Here is a 17,224-nt window from a genome sequence, read left to right on the forward strand (position 1 = left end):
TAAAAAAAAAAAAAAAAAAAAAAAAAAAACTACCAACACCGAAAAACAGAAATGAGCAGTATATCTGACTGCTATTATTATTTATTTTAATTTTGTAAAGCCCTTTATATTGGTTCCAGCTGTGCATCTTCAAAAAGTGAGGCCAGTCCAGGCCAGAGAGTTAGGGTAAAAGGTGCTGGACAACACCACAGAAGGGACACTTGAGCTAACTTCATTATCACATATTTTGTATAGCAATGGGCCAAGAAATAAGGATGCATCGTGTTGCACCTGACCAAAAGAGAGCTACGAAGCACCCAACACAATCAGACCACTTTGCATCAGCACAGCACAGGCGCAAGGACCTCAACTACGTTTCCTTTTGCTGGTTTTCCTTCTTGATGATGTTGATGATGCTCTGAAGATGGAGACGGGATGTATGGGTGACCGGCTGTCCCCAGATTCCCTCTCACCTCACATCAGTGGGAGTTCTGCCTCCACAGCAAGTGCACCATCGTCCTTGCATCTCTTAGTTGGTCTTGTATTTTACTCTTTATGTACCGTTCAAAGAAGTGGCTCTTAAAGATTGTGCTCCAACAAACAATCACTGTATTAAACATACAAATCCTCAAAACAGACCCCGCCCATTAAATGCTAGTTCAAGTCAAGCATCTTCAGACATGGCTCAATTCTCTACTGCTTTTTAAAAGTGTTTCAAGCTTAGAATTACAGTCCACTTAAGGTCCATTCAGCCTGCCCTCGCAGGTAAGAAATACCACAACTGCTCCTGGCACCAACAGACACAGCGAAATCTGCTCTATTTTATTTAGAAACACACTGGAAACGTTATCTGTACATTTACCATATGTCTTTAGCTTTCTCATTTTCAGCTAGGTTTCATCTACCGCTCTTGTTAAGTCTACTTGGACCATGTGAGTTGTGGGGGATGCTCCCCCGCGGAGGCCTTCCAGGAAAACGTGTGGCCTGGGCACGTTGCTCGAGCTGTCGCGCTTGGTCTGGGTGCCAGYGTCCTTCGGCAGGTACACCTGGGTGCAGCTCTCCCTTCTCATGTGGCTGAGATCAGTCTGCATGGCACGGGTCAGCTTGCGACGCAGGTTGGCCTGAACACACACACACAAAAAAAGCCAGATTAGGCCTATTTTTCTTCCAATGTTTTAGTGCTCGTGTTGTACATTATTATTGTGCATCTGTGGGCTTCACAAAACCTGTCACACCGTGCCCCAGCATCAGAACACTCTTGCAACTGATTTGGTAACTCCTGAAACCAGGCCCTGTGAATAGCAGCACATATAGCTTATTATATCAGGCACAATTTTTAGTCTCTGACTGCTTTTGTACTTTTCTTTGGTAACCTTTTTTTTTTTCTAAGCTGAAGACTTGGTTAGCATAAAATGTTCTGTTTTCACGTTAGGTTCTTCCCGTGCTTCCAATTCATGTGAATCAACCTGAAAACAGTCTCAACGTGACAGCAGGCAGATAAATCTCCCTGGGCACCTGCAACCTGAGACAAGCCTGAGGATCCAAATACTGAGGCTAGAACATGAAGCCCTTGGCTGGTCTCTGCCAAATGATTTGGGGGATTGTGTCACACAACGCATGACATCAAAGGGAAAAGCGCCTCCCTTCCAGACCCTGCTCATTATCTCCTTGGCAGGGAGTAAAACATAAGGCAATTTATGACTGCAAGAAAAAAGGCCTGTTGAATCAGAGCAGCTGCTGTAGATACGACTATAAAAACACTTCTTATGAAGAGTTAATGTGACAAAGCCAGCACTGAAACACCAAATATATGTTCTTTCTTCCACCTAGCATTTCATGTCAGCAATGAWGCAAAATAATACAAAACATATGGCATGATATTCTCACTGAAGTAGACAAAATCAGTCCCACCTTCATGCCCTTACAAGCAAGGGAGAGTCCCTAGAGRCCAGCCCAGTCGGTGGAGGCTGGAGAGGGGTTAAATTGGCCAAATTCACGTGTTGTATCAGAACAGACCCAAATGCTCTCCAGCCTCCACCAACCAGCTCTCCATTGACTGTAATGGAAACCAAAACCCCTATGTGTAGACGTATTTTGGATCTTCATCTGCAGCTAGATTTTATACACAGTGCCATCAAGAAAAAGAGGGCAGGAAGAATAAAAATTAACTTACAAAAGAGATGGCATATAAAGAGAGAGATTTTAGCCTTTCAGTCAGAGGCTGACAATTAMTTACTGACAATTAGAGCAAGAAATAGAAATTTCTGCATCTGAAGTGGAGTCTCTATTAAGCTCATCCCCCTCAAGAACTGAATGAATGCCATTGCAAGAAACACCATATGCTTSCACAGAGAAGCAGGTGTAAACTGTCATTTTTACTTTCTAATATGAAATAAATGTTACAATAAAGTCATACTCTTAATGCTTCATATTAGGGCAAGTTTTCTGGTGCACTATGAATATGACAGAAAAAAACCCAAACAAGCAGGTATCTGAGCTTATCCTAAACAAAATTCACAAACGCACCCTCTTCTCCCCAGCAGCATCCAATTTACAGATGAGCTGGTAACCTACTTCTACTAGTTAAGCATTTTAATTTTGAATATCGTATTGCTTTTGTACTACAAGTTCTGCACAATCTGCATCAACAAATAATTCCACCTGGATCCTGGAACGTTTTGTGTCAGCTCAGCATCACTGATGTCTCCGATGGACGGCTGATAATAAAGTACCTCTAAACATTCCAAACTTGTGAACTACAAAGCTTTTACTAAAAGCTTTTTTTAAAATAAGTTAACACTGCTGAAAACTCTCACTCCAAAATTCTGTTTTCCTTATACAACCTTGGAGAGATCATAGCCAAACGGGGCAAGAAGAACAGCAGAAAGTCAAGAGGCTGCACAGCAAACCTGAAGGCTTCAAACTGCATCATCCCCCCAAATGTGAGAGCATTAGTCTGGGCTCAGCTCTTACTGGTAACTATTACTAGTTCCCCCCATTAGGAGTAGCTGTAGCTGTTCCCTACGTTTTTGAGCTAATTTTTATCACTGATTTAAAATGAAGTGCTCTACCTTAACAACTGCCCGCACTGGCAAGCCCTACAGAGGAGCTTTATAAAAGATACTGTTACTTTCAAAGCTTTTTTACATGTCACACATGGAAAYACTGCAGTTTCCAAGCTGACACATTTTCATCCTGACAGTGTAACCAATGCTTCCTTTAGGCTCTGGGTTGCCTGGGAAGCCTCCTTGCTCTTTAACCTCTCCTGGCTGGTTCTGCACAAAAGGAGGAGACAACATTTTCAAAAATAGCAAAATTGGTTTTGGCAAACAAGAGGAATTTGGACAATATGAAATATATTTCATTATGCAAAAAATAAATGGCTCATTACTGGTGCCTTCATGAATATTTACCTTATAGAATGCTTTCTGCAGGGTCAAATATAACCATTACTAACCTGCCACTTACTAAATTCGCACAATATTAATATAAATCATTTTCTGTGACGTTCTGCCTGACCCCAAGCCTGACCCAAGGCTACAACACTTCTCTACAACAGCAGAAGGTAGTGGTGTTTTTGAACTGTTAATATTATTTCAGTATACAGMAAGTCTTAAATTTCAATGCTAATCAAGAAATTCCTCACAGCAACTAAAGAATTTAGAATCAATATGCAGCACCAGAAGAAGGGCTCAAAAACTGTTTGGAAACGTTTTTGTTTTTGGGAATAGAAAACATAGGAAAAAAAAGTGGAGGAATGAGAAGGAAAGTCTGGAAAAGAAGATTAAAAAATACCCTTCCCTTCCCCACCACAAAAAAAAAAAAAAAAAAAAACCAACCAACCAAAAAAAACCCCACAAAACCCCACACCCCAGAACAGTTAACAGAAGTGTTTATCTTTAGATACACTTAGATATATTTATACTGAAAGGAAAAACAATTGGCAACAGTTTAATGTGAACTTTGGTATCCCACATATGAACTCTGGTGATACCAGTACAAACCAGTTTTATAGCTTTTCTTCTCAGTTCCCATTCATTCCACTCATAGGATGTCACAATAGTTGGGGGCAAGATGTGAGTATCAGTTTGAGTGCTACCGTCACGTGTCATGATTGCTTTCATCAAATATTCATCTCCCTTTCTGACCTGGATTTAAAAAAATACATATATATTTGAATTCAGACATTTCAGCAAAATGCCATATTGACACAACACTTTTTAAAAGCAAGCAAGAGAGCAGCAAGTCTGAAAATAGCAAGTGAATAATAATTTTTAGAGCCAATAGTGCTTTTGTATGCCCTGCACTCTCTCCTGGAAAAAAAAAAGAAGAAAAAAGAAAGTATTTGATTAACATGCAGATAGAAAGTGCTTTAGACAGAGCTGAATTTCAGCCTCTCACATCCTGGACGAGTGTTTAGTCACTGGATTTTGATGAAAAGGGTGCCCGACACCAACACGTGTTTTATGAGGCAACCACCTCAGTTTATTTCCAATAATGGCCTCGAAATCACAAATCTCAATTAGAAGAAGAGCTTACATCTCCACCAGGGCTGGGATACAAGCCATATCCTTCTCACCAGGGCAACCTCAAGGCCACATCACTGTGTAGCTAGAACTGCCAGTGCATCAGGAAAAGCCTGTGCATCCCACTCGGGGCTGTGGATTTCACAGGGCAGCACTGCCACATTCATTAACCACGAGCCCTCTTCATCTGCTCTGAAGTCYCGTGCCCAGGCACCACCAGGACTGCACCCACATGAACTGCCCAGCTCGTGAGCAGAAGCTCCCCTCAACGTGCTCTCTATCTCATCTACTATTGCTGCTGCTTCATTTATTTATTTATCCTGCAAGCTACTTTTGCAAAACRAGGAAAAGGAGCATCAGAACATCAGCCACAGAATGCTCCTAGGCTAAGAACAAAAGCTTTTACCACTGCCACAGTTCWTCAGCCCTACACATCCTCCCAGGCAGAGGTAACACATGAACAGCATTGAGAGAAGGTGTCCCTTATCCACCTCTAAGGACCTGGAGAGACGGCCCTGCAGATACTGCAGGATAGGTAGGGGACTGTCCTTCCTTTCTAAACATGGTTTCTAGGACACGTTCCCTTCATGTCCTAGAAAGCAGAGGCAGACCAGTGACCCCGCAAGAGACAACGTGCACCTTTGTACCAGATGGAGCCAGGTACTCAAACTGGTGATGAATCTCCAGCAGCTGAATTAGCTCTGCGTGTTCCTTTGCTTTCTCTGTRTTCAGCTCAATGGATTTATCTGGATTTTGAGCAAAAGCGTATGCAGCTTCTTTGGAGCTGAAGGCATAGTATCTGTCTCTGTGCTTCAGAATTCCAATAGCAGGGTTTCCTAAAGAAACGAAGAATAATAACAMAGTGAACCAGTATAATATGCAATAGAAGCAATGTTTGTAATTATGATTTCATGTTTCCCTCGAGTCATTTTCAGGTTGTTTTTTTTCCCCCCTATCAGAATAAATCCCCAAATGGCAGCTTTTAAGCACAGAGCTGTGTGTTTCTRCAGGCTCTGTTCTACCAGCACAACAGCTTTTGGTGAGCTCACATCCAGCATGCCTGAGCCTAGGTGAGGCTCCAGGCCTAAAACAATAGATTCAAACTCCTATAGCCAGGGCAGAAGTAAACACACACTTCCTTCTCTATATGCTGCCCATACCCACAAATGTTTGCCCTACAATCTTCAACAAATACTTGGTTGCAGCTTAGCTGCCCATTCCCATCAACAGGAGTAATGCTGAAWTTCTCTGAAGAAGCAGATTAAGCAATTGAGAAGCCCAACAATACAGTAACAGGAAATTTCAATGTCAATACAGGCTGAGCAACATATATAGGAAAATAMGCCCAAGGTCAGGGACACTAAGCTCGGCTAAGCTCGGCTTCGGATGTTATGGCCATGGAAAGACCTAGAACATCACAGACAGAGCCCTGGAAATGCTAAATTGCACTAGCCAGTGGCAATGAAAAAAGCAAAAAGAATGTCAGTATTAGGACAGAGAGTTAGTATGAGCAACAGGGTGAGAACAGGGAAACTGCTTTGCATTTCAACTAGTCCTTGTGCACTTACACCGTAAGAAAAAGTAAGAAACTGCAAAGCCTACCTGGAAGGATGAGGCCTTTCTCACCAATTGTATGTGCACAGAAACCATGGTACTGGATGAGCAACTGATCAAAATTAGGGGTGGTCTCCGGAAAAAGCCATTCTCGATTCTTGAAATCAGAAACATTCACTCTGATTTCTGAAAAGAAAGGTTAACAAAGGAAGTATGACAGTAAAAAAAGTATCTCATGCTAAAATACTATTATGCTACAGGGTGACTGGACTGACATGATCTTCCTAGGATGGCCTAGGAAGTGCTAAGATGCCAAACCCCAAGCCTTGACCCTCCYTTAGTGGGGATGCTTCTGTAAAAAGTTTCATTTCATTTCAGGATCTTAATATCAATTTGTTTTGGAAACAGGATTATATCAGGAAAATAGTGTAAACCTACTTAGTTTTCATGCACTCACCCACTACAAATATCCCAGAGTATAACTTGGCTATTAGGGATATCATCTTACAAAGAAATATTTCTAGTAACCAAAGTCCCGATAAATCAGCTTTTTGTTCTCCTTCACCCTTCCAATTTCAGAAGTTCCAGAAGTTATGAAAAGACATAATAAAATGTGAAGAAAATCATATTTTAGAAATATTCTTCTTTCCATTCATTCTGCCATTTTTATAAATTATATTTCTACTTAGTAAGGACATACATATAAAATATATATAATATAAATATAAAATTAAAATATATTTTATATATATAATATAAAATATATAAAAGCTGGAGCTATACCAGATTAAAAAAAAAGAAATCTATGTATTACTAGGTCCTCTCRTTTTAGGTCTTCATTTTATTAAACTCTATGTAAACTCTAGTTATTAAAATTAATGTGTAGCACTTTCAAATAGAATTTAAATTACAACATCTTGCAAGGACTGAAAAAAAATGAAGAAAAAGGCAGTAATTTTTAGTACCCATAGTTTCTCTTATCCTTTCCTCATCRCTTTTCACGGTCACTCCTTCCAGAAGCGATGTTAGCAGCTCTTCAGGGAAAAGCTGTGATTGGATTTTGGAGAACTCTTGCAGATTATTAGTCATATTTGTGAGCAAACTTAGCAGTAGTATCTCATCCTGAAAGCTGGTCCATAGGTTTGAAAGTGTRAGGAAGAGAGGCTAGAAAATAAAGAAATATAAAAATAATATCAAATAAAGAAAGAAAATTATCTGAATCCACAATTGCTTCTGTCCGGAACATAACAGAGGTTGTGTTGTCTCTCTGTTGAGAACGCTCTGCTGTTCTCAACAATCTCAGCTATGAATGAAGTAGGCTAATCTACMAAGCTTTCAGCACCCAGAAATTGAAGTTATACATGTCTAAACCTCAGAGAAATAATTATTTTTTATTCAACTCCAAAGTCTTTCCGAAAATAGGTTACCCTGCGACCATACTTTGATTTGAGAGCTTCATTGCCAACATAGTTTTAAAACTGAAAATAAGGCATAAAGAGTAAGATGAGGCAGAGAATTGTTAGAATTAACAAAATAAATATACTACGAACAAAATCCATTCTGTTTCCTGTAACAAGTGTTTACTCTGAGACTTTATCCCACTTTTTTTTTTAATTGTAGGATGTCCTGCTTCTCCACATTCCTGCATGATGCAGCCACTCAGCAACTACTTGATTACAACAAGACTTAKTTAAAGTATTCTGTCACAGCAAAATCCCTACCTGCAAAAGACCTGAAATTACATAACCTTACATATTCTTGAAATAATTGAGCAGCAAAGAAGAAAAAACAGCAAAACAGCCTGAAGAGAGAAGAAAATCTAGGAAGGAGGCAGAGAAGTACAAATAGATTCTAGGGAAAAGGGTTATAGATACTCAAAAAGGTTCAATTCAGGTTAGTCACAGYCTTCTATCACCTAGGGGAAGAGAGAGACTTTTCCAGAGCAAGTTGAAAAATCCAGACTTGTCTTCCTTCCCTGACCTGCCTTTGAGAAAAGCCCCTTCACCTCTTCCCTCTCCTCCCTCCTCTGCCATTATGACTATTTTACAGCGCACATCTGGCACTTAAAGATGGGGAWAAAGAAAAGGAATTGCTTTGAACAGTTGGACGAGGGGAAAACGCTCTCCAAAAGTGGAACATAAAAACTAGAGTGTCTCAGTCAAAATGCCACTTGTGAGTTTGCAGCACAAATGCCTTCAAAGAAAACACAAACAAATCTCTGCAATCTCCAGCYAGTGGGGGCATGATCTCTTTGTCCATGCTCCATGTTAGATTTTATTTATTCATCCCAACTCAGCACAGAGTCAGGCTCGGGCAGAGTCCCCTACCTGCCTGCTGGCCAGGCAGCACTCACGAACTGACCCTCTGGAAGGACTGGCTGCTGCACACGGAAACGCGGCAGCCCCACTGCAGACTGCAGCTCTCAAGGGCTCTCACTTGTCTGCCCAGTTGCTGATTTTCACAAAACTTGCAGAAAATGAAGACCTCTAAAAATCTGGCTGAAGCTTGGCCAACAGGTCCAGAGCTATTTAGAGGACCAGAGAGACTGAAAACCTAGCTAGAAGCCTACATTCCTTTAAAAAGTGTTAGTTAATCTAGGAGCCATGCTGCAATTACAGAATCCTGCTATCTGAAAGCACGTTGAAAGAATCATGTGCTGTTATCTTTTACTGCCATTTCTGAAAGAGTATTTATACAAAACAAGAAAATATGACAATAAATTTACAACACTGACAAATGACTCAAGACACAATAAAATTCCATTCAAATTCTTCTTGCCTTTTCTGCACCCTGCTTTTCTTCTGTCTAAAGATGCAATTTCTATTTTAGCTGCCCCTTCAAAAAKCACTTGAAATTACTGTTATAATAGAGGAAAAATACTGTAGCCTTTTTCTTCACATGGACTATACAAAAATACTCTGATAAAGTATTTTGGAATAGTTTTCTCATCTTTTATAATTACAAATAAATATGTTTTCCACTCRAAATACTTACAAAAACTTCTGTTGTACCCACAGAAACCTTATTCTGAATTGTGTTTTTTAACTGCTCCATTGTTGCTACGAACTCCTTGTTTGTCTCTTCAACTTCTCTAGCACTTGTAATTACTTCAGACTGGAAAGAAAACATGCTTTGAGTAATAACTATAACAGGCAAAAAAAAGCATTTGCTAATAAACATTCATTTAGATCTCATTTAAATGGTTCTAAATATCTATTAAAAAAAAAAAAGAGATGCACCCTAACTTTCAATAAAATACACTATTCCTCACGTATTCACGTATAAAACTAGGCACTTATTCTCAAAAACATATATAGGAGTGGGTTTTTTTTCTTATATAAAACCTTTATACTTTTACAGTAAAGAGAATGGAAAAATGGGAAAAAATGAATGTGAATTTTTTTTCATAGCTTTATGACATATATACAAGTAATAAAAAGCCTACAATTTCTCAAAAAAAAAAAGTCTTTATAAAAAAAAAAAAACAGAAGTTTCAAGAATTTAAGTGTTATTATTAAAAGGCTTCTGATCACTCAGTATGTGTAAGGGATGTTTTTGGATCAAAATTGAAATGCTGAATACCCTGAGCAAGAAGAATTGTTTTTTCATGCATTTTTGCAGAGTAGCTATTAACAGAAACAAGTCTTCTTGTCCAGCTTTTTTTATGCTTCAAATTTTAGGTTTTACAAAATCTAAATTCCTATTTCAGGTAATCTGGCTTTTCTTGCGAGATATTTTACGACGGAATTCAGTATTACTCTCTAGCCATCACACAGAGCTCAAGCAGACTAAGTATTAGTATACAAACAAGAAAAAAAAAAATCCTACTTTTTACATTCTTTAGTAATGAAGTTAAACTGGAAAATAAATAAATAAATAAATAAATAAATAAATAAATAAATGGACTCCAAAAAGGAAATAGAAGGATCAAAAAGTCTGCTTTGTCTTTCACCATACAGTAGCCAAAACCAGCAAACCGGTAACAAAGTTTTCATGACAGATTATGTAAATTCTCATGTACTGAGATAAATCTGATTTCAAAGGCTTCTGAATCAGGCCCCTCACTTTTCTATCCTGYTCAAGTAGGTAGCTTGAATCATCCGCAATCAAACAGGCTGCAACACGACAGTATCTCACCATGAGGATGCAAAGGAAGGCTTCGTGTTGTCTCACGTTGAACAGTGCCTCTTTTAACCTTAAAGAGCTAAGCTGCACGTGCCTGTGACGATCCTCGCTCATGGCTTCCAACAGAGCCGAGTAGCAGGGGGCTAGCGCGTGGCAGCGGCTCAGAGCTTCATCGAGAGCCCGCGTCGCTGACGGAATGGCTTCCTTCAGAATGGCTGGCACTGATGGTACAGCACAAATACGAAACACAMACAAAAAGAATGACTTAAGTTACCTGAAAGTGACTACAATACACTTTTATGAGCAACATAGTCTCACAGCAAAACTTTGATTTCTGATTTTTATTCTGATATTCATGCATTTCCAAATGCTTGGGTACTACATTCAGCTGAGGTATCTCACTATAGTCAAGTGGTTTCAAAGAATCATACTTGCAGGTGCACATACAGTCAAAGTCAAAGATTGTGAGAAAATTTGCTTTCATAATAGATGCAGCTCTGTTGCTAACACTGGCATGGGTTTTCTGAGGGGCTTTACATAATATTCATAATTCTCAGTTTTCTCATTTGTAAAACATGAGAAACAATAACAGGCCTCCCATTTCCTGCATACTTAGATATCCAACAATACTCTAAGCATGAGTCAGATCGCTATGACATTGAAAGAAGGTGCCATGCAAAAAAAAATCTATCTATGCAGCTACTAAAATTAAATATTGGTACTTTAAAAAAACAAAGAAATAAACAAACAAAAACACAGATTCTCCAACATGGCACATGTCAATCTTAAAATACTTTGTGACATGACATATTCATCAATTAAATTATTTGTCTTTAAAAATGCATTGTCAGAGGGCATGCATTACACCCTATGTTTTGAGACACAAGCACACGTTTGTGCAAGTGAATGAAGTAAGAAGGTCCAGGCACTTTGCTCAAGTGCACGCTGCAGACATTTGTTGTTCATTCCTCTTGAGCTTTAATTTTTAATGCAAGCAGCAGCCAATTAACCAGAGCTCTGGTATATCTAATCAAAACCCTTTGGGCACAGATAGACTAGATTTAATGCAGCTGGACTGAGAAGCAAATTTGCTCAAGTATCTTAAGTAGTCTAATCACAGCAGTAGAAACCTCAGATGATTTACTATTTTAGAAGTGAGGTAAAAATCTGGCGAAGATTCCTGCCCCAGCAAGATTTCTGCTAAAACATCCTGACCTTAAGCATAAAAATCAAGCACTGTGACCTCTCTTAAGGGCATTCATGCTGTACTTTTACCCATTGATTCAAAAGTGATGCCTAAACAACCCAATACAATAGGCAGTAAGCTACAAAGTGCATTAGGACTAACAAACATATTATTTACTTGAAAGAGTAACAGAAACACAGATACTACAATGACAAAGGCCACAATGTGTTGTAAGTCACACTTATTACATAACCAAAATAACTGAGTATCTGGGCACACTGTAACCAAGTCCCTGAGAGCCCACAGCAAAGCCAACCACAACACAGAAAGGTGGCGTTTGTGGGAAAGCATGTGTTATAAAATAGAAATATAAAAACCCTTGGCATAAGAATTGAGAAAAAGTGTATCATCAAAATCTAGAAAATTGCTGCCTTCTTCCTTGGATGTGGTCACTATACATTTTGCTATTTATACTACTTTAATTAAAAAGACTAGCTAGCTARACAAGTGCTTTGCTTTCCACAATTTCTGCAGCAGCAGAGGGGTATGCATTAGTCTTTATTGAAGAAACTTTCACTTTTTAAAATAAAAAGCTTTTGTTTCAAAATGGAGCTGCAGACCTTTCTTATGAAGAAGTCCCTGAACTACATTCCACATTATGTGCATATTCTCAAAACCATTTCCACTGAGTAGCCATTTATTTGATTATTAATTGTAAATTATCAGAACTAATGTTGACTTTTAGAGGAAAGAGAAGGAGTTGAAAAATAAGAGCAATGGGAAAGTTTTGCCCTAACCTGAACAAGACCTTTGCAAAATTTCAGGATAACCATTAGCATTTCTTTTTTAATTAAACAGGCAAAACTTGAGAATATGATACAAACTGGATGAAGTTTCTCTAAATCATCAAAATACAGGTAACACCCCCTCAATTTTTATCACTTTTTGTTACACACACTCCACAGAAAATTTCAGCTGGACTGACAGTGTCCTTTTGAAATTTTAAGTAACTGCTTTTTAAAGCAACCATTACATATTTCATTTGCTTAGTGTCACAGGATCAGAGAACAAGTCATGAGATAAAGTAACACATGACATGAACACAGACAACCCTTCCACATGGCCTGCACAGGGCTCACTCTCAGTTAAACAGCTGTCCACCTGGTAACATATATTCAAATAAAAAATGCATATTTCGCCTTCAGGTTCAAGGTGGGTATCATTGGAACTACACTARCAAAGAGGCCAGGACAAAATTAGCGGGAATTCATAACCAAAACACTGCTACATACTCACAGTCATCAATGCTGCTTCCTCCCTTCCCACGTTCMTTGTTGAACAACCGAATTCCTGTAACCAGCTTGGTGAAAGTTTTCAGCTGCTCCTCTTTATTGTTTGTACTGAGAGAGATGAAAGCAGCCATCTCAGTCTGAGGGAATATGCTCTGCAAGGCAGCTAGAAGGATTACAGAAAGTGAGAAAGAAACTCAGTTTGATGKAACAAATAAGAAAATCATTAAACAAACAAAAATACCCTCTCCTGAATAACTGTGGAAAGTCTATGGTAGATTTTGACTCCAAGTCTGAGCAGTGGCAGCCTGGATACTCAGCATTCATCACATATCACCACATCTATACCTGAAGATCAGCAAAGAGAAGGCAAAGTTTTCCTTCTCGGTAAGAAAAGCCTCATTTCACAACTGCGAGTTTACTGACCTGTTACCTCYCTGACAACCCCAATATCTGTGGGGGACCCAAGGCCAGAGCACAGCAGCACGTAGCTGATGATGGCTCCATACAAATTCTCCATCTCTTCTTTCACACGAGGCCGGCTATCCGTGATCTCTCTGACCACAGGGGCCAGCCTTCCCTCCAGGATACGATGCTGCTCTTTGAGGAATTCATCTAGGAAAGAAGAACAGTAAGAAAGGGCTACTTAAACTCACTGCAATTTGGCACATACAGAAGGTCCAATTCATTTCCAGAATCAGGCAGCCTGCGCAAGGTTTCTGAGACACAGATATTTGAATTAGATGTCAAAAGAACCAGACCATTATAATTTACAGCAGCAGAGTTTAACATGAGCATAACTGGCCTAATTAACAGCAGTCAATAGACTCCAGGGCACTGCTCAGCCTAGCTAGCTCTGATTCTCTGGACTCCACTGACTACAGCAGGACCTAACCGACACACGAAAGCATCCTGCACACACTAAAGCTACCTGCCCAAATCCAAACATTGCCCAGAGCCTAAGAATGTTACTGAGCTTTCTAAGGTCAGTCCATGTTCCTATTTTGAGTCTGCGTGAGGCTACCACTGGCCAGACCAAACCATGCTTGGCTTTGACAATACGTAATGTGATTAATACCACAATACCTCAAGCCCTAGCCATGTTTTTTTTATTTGCTTTACTATCAGCAGTCATTTAACAGGAGTCATTATTCTCCCAGCAGAAAGATATTAAACACCGAGCTCAGAATCAGTTTCTTCTCATAAATAATATATTTGTATTGAAATTACCTCGGTTTGCATAATTCATATCAAAGTAAACTTGCATCTTAATCGTGTCCAGGGATGGGTTTGTTGTGTCAAGCAGTCTAGTAACACAGAGCTACGAAGAGAGGCAGAATAAATGAATTACTTCAAATCACTGGGGAAACTCCTGATCTGTCAGTAACTGTGATCCARCTTTCACAGCAGTAAGAGAGCCCCCTTCTGCCCACCCCCCCCACCATGCAGGGAATACTACAAAGGGTTAAGTGTTATTAACAGGAAAGAACAGTCACTCCAGCCTTCAGCTACAGAACCATGAGAATACAGTATCTTTAGGGGCTTTAAAAACGTACATATCACAATCAAATGTTATTCCAGGTTCAGGAACAGGTAGCAAATAATGCTTTAGTCTTAGCTAAGCACTGGCAGGGAATTCAACATCATGTCAGAATTACCTGGATAAGATTTTGCACATCATGTTTTGTAAGGATTCGATCCACATGAAAGTCATTTTTTGGATCTAGAACAACAGCTTTCACCTACAGATTGCCAAAAGAAAGCTATTAGTTTATATCTCAACACATACTGTATGGGACTAACCTTTTTTTCTTCTTAAAAATTCTCGGATACAGGCAATATTTCTTTAGCTTAAAAAGGAAATATTAAAACTAGTTAAAAGTAATTATTCCCATCTTTACTTTAGTTACCCTTGTGAATCACAAACAGCTCCTATCCTGTAATCCTTCTTTTTTATTGCAAGCCAGGGTGACACATATTCATGAGGTTTTCTGATGGAGTGAATAGGGTTGTAGGAACAGCAGTTTACAATGATTGGGTCCAACAGCTGGAGAGTGCAATGAATAAGGATTTCTTTATACATTTATTGAACACAAGGAACTGTGACAGCTATGGTTTTAAAAAAAACAGTGTAAAGTCACATTTTTTTCCATCTGGAAGATTACTAGCTTACATCAGGTTATTCAACTGTACAAATAATTACTTGATTAAATTTCTGAAAGCAAACATTATCTTTACTATTCTTTATTACCATGGCAATCTTTGATAATGAAACCAAGTTACTGCATTTCATGAGCTGCCAGTTTCAATTTCAGTACTCTGACATAAGTGGGAAAAAAGATCTAACTTGGGATCCAAACACTGTGGAAAAATATTCCAATACAGCTCCTTTAAAAGATTCCTGGAAAAAAAAAATGTGTTTTCTATGTAAAAATTATAAAAAAAAAAAAAATCAGGTTTGTTCACACACTTCTACATTGATGCTGTTTGCGCCACTATACATGCATATATATATATATATATATATAAAAACATAAAAACACTATTTGGGCAAAAATTTCATAGTGTTTTTCCATACCAAAAAGTATTTGCAAGCTTGGGGGTATTTTGCCAGATATGTGAGGATGCTTTCATTCATAAGACTTATTGTGCTTAATTAATACTACATTTGAGTCTACTGTATTTTTTAAAACCACAGTGTCGTCTTCAACCTAGGAAGAAAAACATAAAAGACAGACTAAGAACACTGCTGTGAAACATTTACACCCCTATAAAACCTTACCGGAAGCTCATCAATCCCATTCGTGACATCCCAAAGAAAGAAGCTCCAACCTCCTACACATCAAGTTTTGCAGATGCATTTAGGTATATTCTGCAATGCTGCTGTGCTGCAGAAGAACAGATGCCAAAGTGCAGAATATTTTAGCACACATACAGTTGCCTACCAAGGACAACACTGAGATTGCCTTCTTTTCTCAATAAATAAAACAAAGCTTTATCAGCCTATAGAAGAAAATTGCCCCTGAAAGCCTCAGCCGTAGCCAYTCCAGCTGTGGCACCGTGACATGAGCTTGACATTGGAAGTTTATTATTTTTAACACCGAAAGAATGATGTGGTCTTTGCTTCACATCATTCACTCTGTCTGAAAGGGAACTATTCACACTGTGTAAAATCAGTCTTTACACCATGAAAGTCTTGGAAACACCCTGGATGCCTAGGTAAAAGCTCCCAAGTTTGAAAGTTGTGATCCACATGCTCTCTTATTAAAATATATGTATTTGTTGTACTTGTTAATATCTTATTGACCATAACGGAATTTGAGCATTTGAAAAAAAAAAAAATCAAGTAAATGAGTAATAATAAAAATAATAAAAAAGAAATATCTATTATTCTTACCATGAAAGCTACCAAGGTCTCAGAAACAGTTTGTCCTTGGTTGGCACATTCTTGTCCTATTTCACGAATGATTTTCTTTATGACATTTTCAGTTCGACATGAAGACATCCTGAATAAGCACCACAATAACAGACTTGAGATTCACCATCATGTATTTTAGATTTGTCTTTCATTTTTCTTTTCCCCATCATACTATTTTGCTATCAGCAACAACAGTGCATATTCCCTGCAAAGAATCCCAGGCTTTCACGTTTCTATAAACCACTCGGCAAACTGTGGCAGAGGTGATTTATGGCAGGATGGATCACAGCTGACATGAGTATTTTGTAGTAGTAAGAATTTCATGCAAAACAAGTCTAACAGGAAGAAAAGGGAAGGCTGATTATAAAAATATTACTCTAGGTAGTCTCTGTTTGACAGGTGGCATATTTATCACAATGTGATTAAGATTAATTTGGCCACTGACAAGAGGTGAAGGGAAAAAACGGTCAGCTCTGCAGGAACAAACTGCTGTTTCCAAACGCCTCCGCAAGCCAACGCGAGGCCTTCATTCCTGCAGACACCTGCTGGACAGGACACCGGTGTCGACCAGAAACAGGGAATCACTGCCTATCCRGGGTTGAACGGGACCTCTGGCGTTAGTTTAATCCAAGACCTCASCTCGGGCAGTCGCAGGCACGGCAGGCCGCCCGGGGTCGTGTCCAGGCGGTTTGCACCCAGGCCATGGAGCATCTCCGGGCACGGAGACTCCACGGGCTCCCTGCTCACGCGAGAGATGCTCCATTCCCTCGGGCACCTCCCTGTCTCTCTGCTACGGGAGGCACCGCCGCGGCTCCGCACTCACCTCCTGCCGCCGCCCTTGCGGCCTGGACCGGCCCGRACCGGCCCGGACCGGCCCGRACCGGMYCGMACCGGATCGCACCGGATCGCACCGGCCGGCGGCGGGAGCGGCCGCACGTTGCCATGGCACCGCCGCGGCCCCGCCCCCAGGAGCGGGCCCCTCGCCTGGCCCCGCCCCGTGACTGGCTCCGCCCCCCGGGAGCGGCCCCGCCGCGTGCGCACGTGCACATGAGACACGTGCGTGTGCGCATGCGCATGTGTGAGTGGCGCTGGATACATGGATACAAGCGTGTATGTGTATACACATATATATTCACATATATATACA

The 17,224-nt window shown here is 39.8% G+C and overlaps 1 protein-coding gene across 1 annotated transcript; it reads right to left on the reverse strand.

Annotated features, from left to right (window-relative positions):
• Positions 1-393: 393 nt before the first annotated feature.
• On the reverse strand, positions 394-16,929 carry CFAP206 (cilia and flagella associated protein 206). Its single transcript, XM_026038438.1, has 13 exons — positions 16,901-16,929; positions 16,057-16,165; positions 14,318-14,401; positions 13,890-13,980; positions 13,086-13,274; positions 12,667-12,825; positions 10,197-10,405; positions 9,054-9,173; positions 7,025-7,223; positions 6,108-6,245; positions 5,145-5,341; positions 3,984-4,127; positions 394-1,100 (listed from the first exon to the last, which is right to left on the reverse strand). The coding sequence occupies exons 2-13, from the start codon at positions 16,162-16,164 to the stop codon at positions 870-872; spliced, it is 1,869 nt and encodes a 622-aa protein (XP_025894223.1). The 5' UTR covers position 16,165; positions 16,901-16,929; the 3' UTR covers positions 394-869.
• Between the last annotated feature and the right edge of the window lie 295 nt (positions 16,930-17,224).

This window comes from Nothoprocta perdicaria, unplaced genomic scaffold, assembly GCF_003342845.1.
Source record: "Nothoprocta perdicaria isolate Ctin4 unplaced genomic scaffold, notPer1 scaffold_21, whole genome shotgun sequence".
NCBI lineage: Eukaryota > Metazoa > Chordata > Aves > Tinamiformes > Tinamidae > Nothoprocta > Nothoprocta perdicaria.